The sequence below is a fragment of the Glossina fuscipes genome, unplaced genomic scaffold (genome assembly GCF_014805625.2).
Source record: "Glossina fuscipes isolate IAEA_lab_2018 unplaced genomic scaffold, Yale_Gfus_2 28, whole genome shotgun sequence".
Classification (NCBI taxonomy): Eukaryota; Metazoa; Arthropoda; class Insecta; order Diptera; family Glossinidae; genus Glossina; species Glossina fuscipes.
Genome location: NW_023998423.1, coordinates 8,355,971 through 8,372,509, shown reverse-complemented (window position 1 = coordinate 8,372,509; position 16,539 = coordinate 8,355,971). Strand labels below are relative to the sequence as shown.

General features: G+C 34.9%; 3 protein-coding genes across 3 annotated transcripts; 1 reads left to right on the top strand and 2 right to left on the bottom strand.

The window, feature by feature from the left end:
• Positions 1-7,794: 7,794 nt before the first annotated feature.
• LOC119636239 (FACT complex subunit Ssrp1) lies at positions 7,795-10,424 on the bottom strand. The gene is made up of 5 exons (XM_038031505.1): positions 10,272-10,424; positions 9,261-10,207; positions 8,567-9,200; positions 8,017-8,469; positions 7,795-7,952 (listed from the first exon to the last, which is right to left on the bottom strand). The coding sequence occupies exons 1-5, from the start codon at positions 10,320-10,322 to the stop codon at positions 7,863-7,865; spliced, it is 2,175 nt and encodes a 724-aa protein (XP_037887433.1). The 5' UTR covers positions 10,323-10,424; the 3' UTR covers positions 7,795-7,862.
• A 3,084-nt stretch (positions 10,425-13,508) lies between these two features.
• LOC119636258 (NTF2-related export protein) lies at positions 13,509-14,168 on the top strand. Its single transcript, XM_038031559.1, has 3 exons — positions 13,509-13,620; positions 13,677-13,763; positions 13,829-14,168. The coding sequence occupies exons 1-3, from the start codon at positions 13,612-13,614 to the stop codon at positions 14,153-14,155; spliced, it is 423 nt and encodes a 140-aa protein (XP_037887487.1). The 5' UTR covers positions 13,509-13,611; the 3' UTR covers positions 14,156-14,168.
• Positions 14,169-14,245: 77 nt separating this feature from the next.
• LOC119636257 (gastrulation defective protein 1 homolog) lies at positions 14,246-16,539 on the bottom strand. Its single transcript, XM_038031558.1, has 2 exons — positions 16,161-16,539; positions 14,246-16,089 (listed from the first exon to the last, which is right to left on the bottom strand). Exons 1-2 carry the CDS (start codon positions 16,392-16,394, stop codon positions 14,398-14,400), a joined length of 1,926 nt encoding a protein of 641 aa, XP_037887486.1. The 5' UTR covers positions 16,395-16,539; the 3' UTR covers positions 14,246-14,397.

The window sequence follows — 16,539 nt, the reverse complement described above, 5'->3', positions numbered from 1 at the left end:
CAAATTTTCATTAATTTTCAATAAATTTTGAAAAACGGCAAAAAGCTGTCCCCACCGTGTTAATTCTTCATCGGCGATTCTTTGGTAAAGCAAAAATTGTTCTCATATATGGCAATTTTTACGCCCATCACCAAATGATGATGATCTTGTAGCGTAGGTCTTCCGCAGTGCACCACATAGGAGATCTGAAGAGCCCGCAAGGTAAAAATATTGTGTATTAGCATAAGTGCTTGTGTAAATTCAGCCATATGTCCCAAGACTTTTTATTCAAAATTGTAAGGAATTAGGCCAAAAGTAAACAGGCACTAAGAAGCCTATAACATAGATATAATAGAGATTAATATTTAATGCAAATATCTCTCTGTATCTCGAAAAAGCTAATTCAAAAAATTGCTTCCACCTGGCAACGCTGACGTCGTTCGCAATAAAGCGCTATTCAATTTTTATAAAAGTAAGCAACTTAGCGTAGAGTATTAAAGGTCAATACTTATCAGTCATATTGTTTACTGTCAAACTTTGATTTCTTAAATTAATTAAAAAAAAAAAAAAAACCAAATATTATTTAAATAAATTATTCATTGTCTTTATTAACTTTTTAAAGACAACAACAACAACAACAACGAAATAAGTGAGTAAGTAAGTAAGTAAGTTGATATTCTACTCCGAACAGATGATTAATTAAAGACTTCCGACTCATTTTATAATTATTTATTATTAAATATTTTTTTAAATAAAACTTTAGTTCTTTCAACTTTGAAATCGAACAAACGATTGAGTCCAAAGCTTTTGCGTTTACCATATACTCAATTCAATGCACTTTTCTAATACAAGACAGATTTACGTGTTGCGAACAGTTTGTATCTTAAAATGTTTTCCAGCCTGAATTTTCAAACTTCATCATAGAGACTCGGGCGAGTGGTTCTATATAGTGGCATGGTGAAGCCAATGAATCTCCTAACTCTTAGTAGCTCGTATTGCGCATCTTCAATCAGTAGAAAGACAAATTTTTGTTGATAACTTCAAAGATGTTTTTGTGCAGTCTTTTTTGTGCGTTTAATCGCGTAAAAAAAAATATTGTTTGATGATATTGCGAAAACTATATTTTATAGAAAGGAAGAAGAATATTAGTAGGAAAATTGTATTCACTGCAAGATCAATCGGAGTCTTTATTTGCTAAATTACTTATCTATTTATTGTCATGGTGCGAAAACATATATATCTTATATAAATAAACAAGAAAGATCGTAGGCAAAATTTCGTTTATATGTGCCTGGGCTGAAACCACACTCACAGCCGATAAACAACAAAATTAGCAATGCATCACTGTAGGTTTGCTTACAGACAAAAGCACTGAGACTGATCATCGCAAAATTATCTAATATAGGAACGGATCGTAGCGATAAAATTATAATTATTAGCCTATCTGACGAAGATGTAGATTGACTTAATGAAATATGAGGAATCCAGTAAAGAGATTAGGCTATGGACTTTTCATTTATTGAATGAATCATTGGCCTGGATCTTTGACAAACTGTGATATACCTCAAGTGATGACAGCACATATTTTATCTGCTTTTTACTCGCTCGCCTCTTTACTTACTGCTCTTACTCACATGACCTAACGTTCATAAATTTATATTATATTCACGAACATGGCGACATCCACACTATAAAGTATTGATTTTCTTACTTTCCTACTTTTTTCGTTAAGATTGCGGCATACCGTTTAGCTCAAATAATTTGTAGTAAATCGATGCAAGATATTTATTAAAAAAAAAAAATGAAATAAATTTCCGTCCAGGGGTTTTTTCGATTCACTTAAAATTAAAATAAAACTCAAACAATAAATGCAACTAAAAGCCTTGACATCATGATATGCACAAGATATTACTATACACATATATACATGTACATAATAAGAATGCAGATATTTTCTACGTCCGCACACAAAAAACTTGAGCAAACGCTAATTATATCGTCTAATTAAACTGTATTTTGCAAAAGAAAAAAAAAAAAAAAACCATACAATCCGAACTCGAGAGGTAAATGAACAGTTCGAACTCTAACTGAAATAGAGTCGACATCGTTTTGATAGAAACGCGTGAAAATATTATAGTCGGATAAGGTCGACCACTCAATATCGTACACTACATCGTCTAAAACACATCTTGAGTTATTTTCCTAAACAAACATCGACAAGCAAGAAAATTATAATCGGTCGTGACCAACTCTTTTATGCCCATCACCGTTATCCTAAAAAGGACTAAGAAACTAAGTTTTCATATTCTCTAATACGGATTAGGCGCGGATGACTTTTTCTATTTTTTAAAATAAAAGTTTTTGTCGCGTTGGCTTGTGGTCGTTGTGGGCGTGTCCTTGGAAAAGTTTAAGTTTCTGCCAAAGTTTTGCAAATTTGTAGGCAGTTGCGCAGACAGACAGATGGACAAACGAACAGACGGAGGTATATTCCGAATTCGAAACTGGCCAAGAATTTATATATAAATATTTTATGGTGTTGTTGAAGCTTGTTTCTACGCCCTTTAAAGGCATTGAAAAAAAAATGAAATTTTGATAAACTATAATATCGGGTAGGCGTGGTCAATTTTCCTCATTTTTGTACACTTTTTGGCCTTAGTTGATGAATAAGGAAAAAGAACCAATTTTCAATCCTTTTGAAAAACGGAGGTGCACTCAGTTTTCATGGTATGGTAGACATGTCCCTCTACAGATCAATCTGCGTGCAAGAACTTCCAATGTTTCTGACAAATTTAAGATCAATAGAATCATAAATAGACGACAGGAGAATATCTACAAGAGATATTATATAAACGGACAGACGGACATGCTTAAATCGATGCTGAATTTGATGCTGATCAAGAATACATATACTTTGTGGCGACTGTGATACTTCCTTCCGGACGTTGCAAACATTTTGATAAAATGAATATACCTCTCATCTTTCGGCGATGGGTATAAAAATTATATCTTGTTTCTATGGAGACGCAAGTAACATGCCTCTTGTAAGAGAGAGCCTAGGCTGGCATAGACCAAATTTAGTGAAAGAAATTTTCTTCCAATGGTGTATTTTGGACATGCCTTTGGAACCTTGTCGCCAAATGAAGGCTTACTTTTAATGACATTACTTGGGGTAGAGTCGAGAAAATTAACCTACGTGAGTTAAGATAAAAATTTGCTAATCGTAAAATATTAAAACTTAGATCTTTTTGCCAAACAAATAGTTACTTCCCACGGAAAGTTTAAGGTACAATGGTATAAAAAAGTTTTTTTTTTCACATCACCTTAATATGTCGAAATAATAATATTCCGAGTTTTTTATCGCAAAATTTCGAACTTTGTTATGTTATTGCATATCACGATTTTTTCAAACCAACACGTTACAGGGGAGACGTAGTCTGACTCAATTCAATTATCTTGAGCCAAGACACGTCAGTTTACCGAACTCCATGAGAATATCCTAAGAACTGCTAGCTATAGATCGAAAGCCGCCATAGGTAGACGCACATTAAAAATTAGACGGACTGAAAGACGAAGAGACGAACGGATGTGTTCAAATCGAATAAGAAAATGATTGCGAATCAATTGTTGTATTAATAAGTGGTTCTTAATAAGTGGGTCTGTCCTTCTGATTGTTTTGTATATCCGCGCAAGCTCTATACACTCTGTACTGCAATGATATAAAAAAGCTAACAAATCTCATCGATCTTAACCAATATTAAAAAGCCTAACCGAACGTATTGAGACTGATTTAAATAATAAATTATTACAGATAATTTCTTTACATATCAAAGCCGTGGGTTTGCCAGAAAGTCTAAGTTCTCCTAATAAGCAACTTGTAAGAACTTGGTGGCATATGTGCAAAACACTTCTGTGTCAAGTAAAGTTTAGTCTTTATGGATACAAAGATACACTTTGGGCATAAAGAACTCAGACAGCAAGCCCAAGTCTGGGTTTTGGAAGTTTGGATTACTTTTGCGACTTTTTGCAGAATGACAACAAGGTTTTCAGGCCCCTTTTCATCACTCTATCCGCCAAGGTAGGGTTTATTTCAGTTACGTTAATTACCACTAATTAGCTTTAAAGACTTTTTTGGCTTTTCTCGGGCCATTGGACCCTAAACATAAACCATGAAAATTTGTATTTTTTATAAGGACGACTAAAGAAACTTGTAAATCGCCTAAGCCGATGCCCAATCCTATCTGATCCATCAAATGTAGGAAAATTAGGAAAGCAATATTCTTTTTTTAAGGTCATTCGGTCGAATTATTCGCTCATTCCAGATACGCTACATTGGCATTTGTGCTGAACCATTAATTTGTCAAGCATCGTCTCTCTCACTTGCATTGTTTAGACTTTTGAAAAGACTTTCAAACTCGGATTTTCATAATTCTTATATTCGGTATCCCATTTTTAAGACGTTGGACATTTTTTGCATGAATCTCTACTGTACTGTAAATAGTTTTTTACATTTTCTCTCTCTATATGTATAAGCGCAATATTGTTTTTATTTTATTATAGAATAAAAATTAAATAAAAATTGTAAATTTTTCGCCTCAGACGAAATTTACGATAACGCATTAAATAAAGTCATAAAAAATGTTTAAAGAAATCATGCAATAATAAAAAAAACAGCAACAATTATAAAAACACCAAAATCGTTTTTTTCTTTTATTTTTTTTTTTTTTTTTGTAAGAATCCCTCAACCTTTTTTTCATTAAAGCAAAAACAAAAATTACGAAAAGTTCCTTGCCCTTTTTTTTATAAAATTCCCAAATAAACTAAAACGTAAATATAAAAAAATTTTTATACATTAAATTTTATATATCAATAAAGCACAACCACGTTGTGGAAATAACGATACCACAATTCATCATCTGTCAGTCAGGTCAGGTGGCTGGGGCCCACACAGATCTAATAAATTGTCAAGTTGAAGGTTTGCCTCTGAATTAAATTTAAAATGTATTGGAACTAAATTTGAATTAAACTCGAATTTAATTGCGAATGAAATTCACCTATAGTGAAACAGCAGCCGCAGGAAGTAGGCCCTTAAAAATAAATTTTAAGCTAAACATTAGGGCTTAACTCTTATAAGATGTAAACAAGCAAGCACATTGTAAATAAGTGACACCGACCCTTGCATACCCTACACCACTTTGCCTAGTACAGTTATTCGCTTTTTTTGGTAATAGTGCACCAAAAAGCACACATTATTTTCACGCAAAGCCATACTTTTCGTGAAAGCCCGCCTATTCGCTTCATATAAGAATTTGCCGTTTGCGATACCGCCTATAAAAGGCGGGCTCCAAGATGTACGTAACCCAAATTCCTTACCGTTAGTTTTCTTTTTCGCTGAAATGCTCCTACGAATTATTAAGATGTCATAAGATATCTTATATGGGGTGGGGGAAGAAATAAACCCATGTGGTTCAAATTAGATTCACTTAATTTTTTTATTTAATTACTATATTGAACAAATTTTCATCACAAAAAACTATTAGACCTCTTTTCCATATAACGATTTACGTTCCATTAGAATTCTTATATGCTGTGGTATTCAAAAAGTAGTCTACCACATGCGGTAAGGTTGATTTTTTATCAATTTACTATTGTGGACCCACTTGTGGACCCAGGATATAGTGGAAATTTGACCTTTTTACCATATAAAGTCTTAGTTTTCGCAGACACAGTTGTATGAGAGGGGGTCCAAAAAATTGCACCAACTGGTCTGAAATTTTCATACCAATTTATAAAGGCGAAATACTACTACTACTTAGTCATTTTTACCGAGAAATTTAAAAAATTGCAATTTCTTTCCATATAACGATGTTTCGCAATGATCCGAACAATTTTCAATAGGATAAACCTACTTTCCACTAGTGAAATAGCAAACAGTGGCAAGGAAATTAACGGAACTCGTCCCACACTGCAAAGCACGAAAAGCAAGAATCACTTCTGAAGTGATTCTGTGAAATTCACATAACACCTATAGGAAAAATTGAATTTCAATTGAATTGAATTTGAAAGAGATTTTTTTTAAAATTTTTTGATTACATAAATAATTTACAATTTATCTAAAAAGATAGGAAGAAAGTAAATTTTGTATTAGAAGATGGGAGGAAAAACAGAGGTTATTGTCATATAATGGTAATGTTTAAATAAATAAAAATAAACTATATAAATTTGCAAAATTTATTTAAAGGAAAAAAATTAAATTAATATCTAAATCCAGAAGATGCAGGATATGGTGCCTTTTCAATCTTCATATTTCATTCGTTTCCTCGAAGAGAGAGAGTATTGCCAAGCCATTTACATAATTACTCAGTCTAACAAGATATTTGAAGGAAATGTGTTGAATTCGAATTTTGATGAACTCGCAGGTCATCATGAGTGGTTTTGTTGTTAACGAAACACGGTAACATTTATTTTTGGAACATTTTAGTATTAGAGCTGCTGGCCGTTCTCCACAGTTGTATGCCACAAGTCCAAATGGACTTTTCTTACATTAAGTTGAGAATCTGGACAAATTAGCCAACAGTGTCTCATGATTTTTGAGTCAAGTTACTGACGCTTAGCTTTAATAAGATTTTTCCCTGTTAAAGCAAAGTTTCTGCTCTAGAACTTGCAGCAGTTTTCGTAAATATATTTTCTCAAATATTTCTCCAGTAGCCGAATGTAACCAATAAACTTATTTGTCTATTTGACATTTATCTGCAACATTTCCTGGTTAATAAGGTTTAGGCGAAAGTGATTCAATCCTAACGTACTATTAAATAACGTTAAAAGGAGAGCTCTAACTGTAAAGACGTAATCATAACCAGGGGTATTCTTAACCTTTAATTGCTCACCTCATCTTTAACTTTAGTAACTGATATATGAAAGTAGGTTGCACAAATTTTGAATTAAGTTAAAAAAAAGACTTGGATAGGAGCCGGATTGAATTGAGTTGAATTTACGCTTCAACTACTTTGAATCTGAATTGAACTTGAGACTGATTAGAACCGCTTGAGAGAATATGGATTGAGTTTAAATAATATTTTAAATAAATTTAAGCCGAATTTAAATTCGAGTTCTTACAATTCCTTTTATCGGAACAATGCAGAGACAACTCTTGTGTTAAGTAAAGTTTACGAAACTAAAAGCAATTTAAAAACTTATAAACAAAAAATTGGAACTTGCGACACCTCAATATATATTCAATTTTCGTCGGATTACTTTCAAATTTCAACCCATACGTTGAGTCAGACTTGACACGGCGTGGTTGAATAGTTAAAATGATATCCTTCTTCACAAACAAAAATATTCGAACACTATCTTTTCTAGACATTCGCACAACTTTAAAACGAGAAATTTGAGCTCAGGCCGGTCAAACTGAATTCATTTAAAGAAAAAGGGGAAAGCCAAGGTTTCTCCTTTAGAGAAAACTTTTAAACCCCCAACCCCCTATTTCAGCTAAAACAAAAAAAAAAAAACAAAATTTCTTGCACCTACAACTGGATAAGGTTGTAGGCTATTTGCATGTGCTTGTAATTTTTATCACCTTAAAGCTACGGAGACTAATAATAATAAGGCGAAAGTTCAGTGGGGTTGATAATGAGCCTGTTTGCTAGATTCCACATTTGCCATCTGAAGCATATCCGACCAGAATCAGGATTATAAAATTGAGGGATGCTAAGTGCAAGTGTGTGCAAATGAAGGTGGAGAAGGGAAAGAAAAACAGAGCGATGAAGATATCAAAGCGTGTAATAAGGCTTCAATTAAAAAAAAGAAAATGCCTTATTTAAGCATACTTTTCGTGGTTTATTGATAATGTTAAGAACTATATAAATATGTATATAATAGACCTTTTAATCGCTTTCTTCTATTTCGGTGCTGGGCGAAGATTCTCCGTCATTACTAGCCGACTTCTTTGCCTTTCCCTTCTTCACGTCGCCATTCTAACAGATATAGAGAAAAAAAATTTTTAATTTTCTTAGACAATATAAACGATTGAAAACTAACCGTTTTGTTTTTCTTTTTCTCGGTGTCGGCTGCAGCTTTGCCTTCTTTACTTTTTCTCGCTTCATTATCAGCTTCAATAGAGGAGCTGTCATCGTCATCTGAAATATATTCTTTACTCTTAAATGAGCCAGAAATGTTAGCTGATTTCTTCGTTGGAGATTCCTTTTTGCGTTTCTTGGCCGGTTTGGCGTTCTGATCATCGCCGCTATCTGCGCTAGGTTTATAGGTCTTCATTTGATCCAAATAACGTTGCTTATCTTTAGCAGCTTTTTCTTCCCATTTAGATTTATCTTTTAATTCTTTCCACATTTCACCAGCTTTTTTAGCAAGGTCGGTGACTGAGATGCCAGGATTTTCACGTTTAATTTGATCTCGGGTATCATTTAACCATAACATAAAAGCAGTCGTTGGCCGCTTCGGTTTGTTTAAATCCTTCTTTTTCGCAGATTTTTTCTAAAAAGAAATTCAAATAGAATTAAAAATGTCGTTTTAGATGTTGGGTTAAGATCAACTAAGCCGAATAAAAAAATTAGTTATTTACACATCTTACCGTTTTTTCTTTGCTCTTCTCTTTACTTTCTCGCTTTTCCTTTCTTTCCTTTTTGTGTTTTCTGTGTTTTTTTTCATCAGCACTGTGCTTATCGGGGCTTCCTGCGCCACTGGCATCTGAATCCTCATCGGAATCACTTTGAGCATTTGAATCGTACTCTTCAGCCACATCAGACTCATTTTCATTGGGTTTGAAATCTTCATCCGTAGATTCTTCTTCCGAACCGTCATCATCCTCCTCGGACTCTTTTTCACGAGCTTCGGCCTTAACACGGGCCAAATAGGCATCCGGTTCGTTTTCATTATCTGAATCGCCAAAATCAACGTCCTTATAACCGCCTTTGTCTTTGCCCATGTTGCTAACATGCAACTTTTTCTGTGTAATAAAATCAAACAGTTTTGAATATTCCTCCTTTTCGATGGAGCAGAAGGTGTGCACGGTGCCATTTTTCAAAGTAATTTCAAAATCAAAACTACGCGTAGAACCGCCGCTGCGAGCAAAGTTTACCGCAGCTATCTCCTCGAAGCGTATATGTATCGGTGGCTTATGCAAGTAAATAAATCCCCTTTCCAAGGGATACAAAGAACCTTTGTCAGCTTTAAAAGAACAACCTAACGCAGGTGTGCCAGAGTGACTGAAATCAAGAAACATAAAATACGCAAATAACCTCAAATGTTGTTTATCAGCAGCTTACCCGACAAAATTTCCACATCCCGTAATTTTTCGACCTATTAATACCTTCATCACTTTACCCATGACCTCATATAGGGGACCCGAAAGTTCTTTTTCTATTTTCCCATCGTATTTCTCTTTAAGTTCTTGTTCGCTAAACGGAAGTTCGATAGAAGTTTCTTCTTCGGGGCCAAATAAATAGACCAGGTAATGATACCGAGTTTGGCCCTGTTTTATAGGTGGATCCAAAGACAAAACGAAAAACATTTGCCGATTATCTTTGTGCGGCAATAAGAAGAGGCGCAAAACCGAATTCATAGGAATTTTATAGTCGAATGTTTTGCCGTGTAATTGAAAAAAAGTGGGAAATATTTTGATATCATAATGACCTCTGGGCGTAAGACAGTGTATGTCTGGGAAGATAGCAATAGCATCTCCAGATGCCGATATAACCGACGCCTTTTTCATTACATTGCTTTGGAATGTCTCTACTGGATCATCTTCTGCCGACTCCACAGATGGTATATGGAAACGCATTTCCATTAGACCTACTGGCGCATCATCGTTCTGATGAAATTCCAAAGTGACTTCATTTTTTCCAGTCATGCACTGGGATACATGCGGCAGAGGCACTTCAAATATGGTTTTGCTGTCTTTGTCGAAACTAAGCACCGAGCCTAAGAAACGCGCCGTGCCCCAATTCCAGCCTTTCACACACATTTCCTTTTCCACTAGATCTTGATTGTAAGATTTCTTAATGAAAGCTGCCAATTTCTCATGTTCGTTGTCCTTGAATCCAACAAACCGATGCAAATGTCCGTTTTTGGTAAATATCCGCAAGCCCCAAGAACCAACAAATTTCTGGGAATTTATTAAATCAATCTCTTCAGAAGCAATTTGTTCAACTTTTCCAGTTTTACTGTTTTTAAAAACGATTTGTTGATCAGAAAGCTTTAAACGACCTGGAGTCTACGAAAGGAAGATTGCAAGCAAATGCATAATTAAGTTTTTTCCTAATTGTACATTTACTTACCATAACTCCTCTTACTTCAGCTGAGACATCATATTCCAAAGTTTCCGACATATTTCTACGCGGCTAGCATGAACAAGGATAAATGCAAGTGCACGTTTCTTCGTTTTTCATCTGCCAAACAAAAAGCTAAACAACGCCAACCGCCTGTAGGAAATGTAAACATTTCTGAAAATGTCACTTCCATTGTCAAACATACTTCGGTCAAGTTAACAAACTACGCTGAAACGTTTCAGCGGAACAAAGTCGAATTAAAACAATTTGCAGTTAATATAAAATTATGTAAATAAATGTAAAGGTACTATCCCTTGCGGTTCTTAAATCCATCAATCTGTGTTTAATTTTTGGGTAAAATCAGTTGCTGCCAATTACACCAACATATCTGACTGGTTTGGAAAAAAGATGAGTCGAGCATTAATGTTAATCCTTATTGAAATAAGGATTAATATTAAGTTTAAAACGAAATGAAGAGTGACAACGCTTTAGGGAGCTGAAAACAGTGCATTTCGACGAAAAGAAAGGGAAGGGGAAGAACTGTTCGCAATGCGGATCGGATAATCCATAAACTTTTTATAACATCGAGCGCATATCTAAGCTTTATCGTCCTTTTCAGCACTATACATCCTGAATACAGCTTTGAAAGTACGCGGCGAAGCTTACGATGCTCACATCAGCGACGATTCATAATTGCGTTTTATTGCCTTAAATGCAAAGCCAGTGGCTGCTGTACTTTCCGAGGAATTTTTCCAGAATGAATTATTAGAAAGCATAAATAACAGTTTTATACAAACTTTTAAGGGATATTGAATTTTTATTATAAAAACGAAAACAAAATTTTGGCTCTCAGGGCAAGACGCTCTAAGATTTCTTGGCATTAAGTGGTTTAATTGACCCCAATATTTTGTCGACCTTCTTCATTTAAAATTTTTCATTGGGTCCGGTTAAAGCTCTTTATTTGTACTAGCATCCCATTTTATCTCACATTAAAAATAAACAAGATTTGCACGGGCACTTCGTCTCATTTTATTTTAAAGAAATGAAAAAAGTCTCTTTAGGCTTATTTTTTCTCTGCAAATTGCTTTACTATATTCAGGATATATAACATCGGAAAAGCAAACAAAGGTTGAATATGGTCTGCATGTTATAAAAAGCCATGTTAATTGCCAACTGTATTTTGGTTCGTCATTATTTTCTTCCAGTGTTTCTAACGGCATTTCGATAACTTAAGTTTTCTAACTCTGACTCTACTATGATGCCACATCATACTCCTTTTCATTACAATCATTGTCGGAAGATACTTGTTCGAACCATCATCATCACTCTTCTTCACGAGCATCGGCCCTAACAGGGACTAGATAGGTGTCTGCTTAAGTTTCATTATCAAAAAAATCAGCATCCTTATCTTTGTCCATTTCCGCCTTTATCTTTGTCCATGTTGCTGACATGCAACTTTTTCTGTGTAGTTTTGCAGAAAGTGAATAGTGAAGAGCGTAGTTTACGACGTGTACATCAGCGAGTGTCTGCAATCTTCTTTTTTTTCTTGGAGTTGAGTGAAATGGAAGGAAAATTGATCTCTCAAGTCGGGGCGTGCTTTTCGCCTTGTTGGCGCTCCTAAAATTTTTTTGTTAAAATTTTTACTGTGAAGACACTTCTTTATATAATTTATCACTGCCAAAGTTGAGTTTTAAGATTCTTTTCTAAATTTGAAAATTGCTCGTTTTTAAACGATTTGGCGCAAATTCTAAACTCATCTAGACAACTCAACTGCAAATCCAACGATTACTGTGTTTTTCTGGGAATTATGGTAATATTTTTCCAGAATTGTCACTTTTTTTTTTTGTTGTGTTTCGTTTCGAGCGGTTAGCGGTTTTTTTAATTTACTATTGTTATTATTTAAATTTTTGTTTACTTTCATGATCTTATTGGTTGCATTTTTCTCCATGAACTTCGAGATTATGAATTTTCCTTTTTCAATTTTCCAAATTTTGTAATTTTTTTTCATAGTTGATTTAAATATTGAAGTTAGTAGTGTTTTCGCCAATGACGTTATAAAAACTAAGAGTAACGTTACTTTAAAGAAAAGAGATCATCTTGTAAACGTTGTTTACATATTCATTAAGAACTTTGAAGTAGGTTAAATAACATGTAATCGAATATCTATTGACTTGGTTTTACCTGATAGCCTATTAAAGGATGAACTTGCACATAGAGGTTAATTTCGTTGGACAAGACTTTTATCCATACTTAATTTTTTAAGGTTATGAATAGTTTTGTTTTATAATATTTTCTCTCTGCGGAGGTATTACTGCATTTTTGCTTTTAATTGCACAATGTGTGAGCAAAGCATATTACCTAGCAAATGAGTAACTGAAGGAAAGGTTCTAAAAATGTAATATTTTGTGTGTGACTTCTAAAAAGATTTCGAATGCTCTCTGGTCTTTATGGTTTCCATAAAAATTTGTGTAACACTGCGCCTGATAAAAGCCGCGTTCGTTCTTTTGACATCCGAAATAAATACATAGGACAACGCTTTTTTAAACGTTTAGTGACATTAGATGAAAACACGATGTTCAACAAAACTTAAGAAATTGGTGCAATCGATATTTTACGAGCATCGACGTCGCCCTCATTTGACTGCTTTATAATGGAATTAAATTTCGGGGGGGATTATATAAAGTCGGTTTACTCCTTTCGACATAAATTCCGGTGGTATATCTTTGTGAACAAAGTTTTCTTGCCTCACAATTCTGGGCACTGCTTACGCATTTTTTATTAATTCTCGTGATGACAAAAGAGAGTAATTTCCTTCTTCTGAACACGGTATCATTACCGTTTCCTAGTATTTATTTCAAATAAGGGGAGAGTTTGACATTACTTTTTTTACAAGAAACAAAAGTTATGAAAACAACGACAATATCATGCACAAATAAATAAACAGATTATTATTTGTTTATTAGTTAAGGCCAAGACTGACTTTATTAAACCAATCAAAAGAAAAAAAGAGTGTATGTAGACTAAAATGTGTGATACTAAAATGAAATTATTTGATTTCCATATACCACAAAACAAATTTAGCATCAATAGTTTGTCGGAGGATTGCCAAATCATGGCACGCCAGTAACTGTCGACGAACAAAAAATTATCGTATTGGCAAACTTAGCGGCAGCAGAGGCGATGACAAACTGTGTATATATGGCAATCCTATATAAAAATTATCGCAAAATTGAACATTTTACGTTTCTAAAGATTAAATTGCTTTGAAAATAAATCAAATCATCAAAATTAAAAAAGTCGACCTTTATTTCCCTTATAACGTAAAAAAAGAAAAGCAGATGAATCTAAAATGGATAATGTGAGTGCTTTTATTCAGCTTAATAAATCTTTAACCTTGGAAGTATAACGTTACAGGTTTTAAGAGCCAAAGTGGAGGCCTGTTGCCGCACTGCAGAAGATTTTACTAAGTTATATTATCAAACTTTTGATAAACGAAGACATGTAAGTCAGTTTGCTTGTCAATAGGTAGTGTCATTGCAAAATATAAAAAGCGCTCTTTTCGCTAGCAAATGAATCGTTTATATTTGGACAACGGATTATTCGTATGGAACGGTAATGGTGCGCATGGAAAAGACAATATACAAAAATATTTCGTAGAACTTCCTACGTCAGAGCACATTATCTCTACAGTGGATGCGCAACCCCTTATAGACGAAGCGGTATCTGGTCAGATAACTTATTTAATACAGACAGGCGGTACTGTCAAGTACACGGATCAGCCTACGAAACCATTTCAGCAAACATTTATAATAACCGCGCAAGATGATAAATGGAAAATAGCTAGCGACTGTTATCGCTTGCAAGATGCTTTAGTGAAACAAGATAGTAAATAAACATATTTTTAGATTTTCTGAATGTCAACAAATATTTCACTTTTTATAACTAACTCAAGGACTAGGTACATAAGAGAGAAGATACACCTTGTGATTTTGCATTCCTCCATTCATATACAATATTTTATTATTATACTATCAAAGTCTTTCATACTCCTATTCTATTCTAACTTTCCAAGGAAGTTTCTTCGTCTTATTATATTTTCCTAATGTCTACTCTTAAATAATTGCTTTATCGAACTTTACTCCTTTTTGGCTTTTTTTAAGCTAGGTTCATTTTGTTCTTCGTTTGGATCTACAGGTTCCGAAAATACTGGCTTCGGCTGGGTTTTCTTGTAAGCCGGCGCAATCCAGTATGGGTTTTCTTCTGCCTCTTTGGCATACTTTAAAATGGCTTCTCGGGGATCCTGGTCATCATCAACGCGTTTACTGAGTCCTAAATTACGTATCACATACGACGATAAAGTCCCACCAGAGCTGGCTACACGGCCTCCTTGGCCGCTGGTGATTGGTAAATCAGGGCGATGCGATTTAACAGGATCTAAACGTTCCTTCTCTACTTTCTTCCGGGAGGAACGCGATTTCTCTTGGCGAAACATGGGCAAAGCATGAGGTGTAATGATCTGAGATACTCCCATAATTTCAGCGTGTTTCTTCTTACGATAAGTTTTAACTACACACAATTTTGCTCCTCTAAAACTACGCCTTTCATCGTAGTAGCATTTGATAACCCCATTACCGCATCCTACGAATAACTGATTCAATTTTGGATGCCACAACGTTTTTATAATATGTGAATCTGTAACCGGTATACGCTTGACTTCATCGAACGTCTGCACATTGTAAAAATATATATTTGCTTGCTGCTGACTTTTCGACAGGGATTCACCGGTTACCAACAAACGATCGTCCGGACTGAAACAACAATCTGTAGTATCATAACGTGAAAAAAGATTTGACCAAGTGTGTAATGGTTCCTTCAAATAACGCAACTCCCATAATTTCATGGTTTCATCATTTGATCGAGTGGCTATGAGGTGACCTAAGTATGAAAACATAACAGATGTAATTTCACAATTTTTCTGGTGTGCTCCTCGTACGCAGTGCGTGGTATTTACAAACATTTTGCGAGTATCCCATGTTTGCAGAGAGCCATCTATACAACCTGCTGCTATTAACGTCGCATCCCGATTGTAACCGCAAGATGAAGCGCTTGTTTTGAGTCCGCCCTGAGCGCGCGTTTTTATAACTGTATTTTGTTCTTTATTTCTAAGGCCTTTCCATATACGCAACGTACCGTCTAAAGCTGCAGTTAAAAACTCTTCTTTAGTAAAGGGATGCCAACAACCAGCTGTCAGTTGGGCTGTATGACCTTTTGTTTGGCTCATATCGCTAATGTATTGATCGCCCTTAACACATTCCATTTTTTCAAAGCCGTCACGATCCAATACTTTGGCTTGGGCATTACCCGATATAACCAATATAACATCACCTGTTATTGAATATTGCAGACCGCGTATAGGATAATTATCGCAGGGTTGTAACGTACGAAAACTGCGCATAGAAGAGTCCATGCCCGCAAAATCCCAGAAGCACATATCATAATCGATAGAACCTGAAGCTAAACGCGCCCCGGCCGGATCGCCCGCTAAAGCTAAGATTGCTTTATTTCCATGTTGCATCTTGACTTCATGAGTATTAGGTATACTTTTAAATAAATCCAGTTCGTCTTCATCACTCTCTTCGTCGCCACTCCCTTCATCACGTTCTTCGTCCTTAGTGGGTTGCGAGTTACTAAGAGCAATGGTTGGCAAAGGGCCTATTATTTCACTGTCATCATCTTCTTCAACTTCTAAGGCATTGTCTTTTGAAAGCTCTGCGTTTGTAATTTGGGTGTGGGTGGGAGCAGCTTCTTTCGCTTTGGCAATTTGTTCCTGTAAAACAATAAAAAAAACCTTATGAAAGTAATACAAAATTTTCTTGTTGTTCGCTTGTTTAAACGTACATTTATGTCAAAAATTTTCGCCGCTTTTCTTCCAAAACTAGTTATGCCCATAATTTCCTTTAAATTTTGACTCTCCAAATCCCCGCTGATCTCTTCAACTTTACGTTGCATTTGCTCCTTGTCGATTTTTTTAAAACCCATGGAAGTACCAGCACCAGCATTACCACTGGCCTTAGAATCCGTTGCCGTAAGGCTTAAGTTGATTTTGCCGAAAGCTATTTTTCCCCGTTGCATTTTCTTTGCATCTAGAAACTCCTCCTAATGTAAAGAAATATATTTTTCCCATAGGAAAAATATCTCGAAGCAAAATAGCAAACCTTTGCAAAGCGAAACATTAAAAATAGCTGATTTTTGCTTAACTAAACCAGAATTGTTTGCT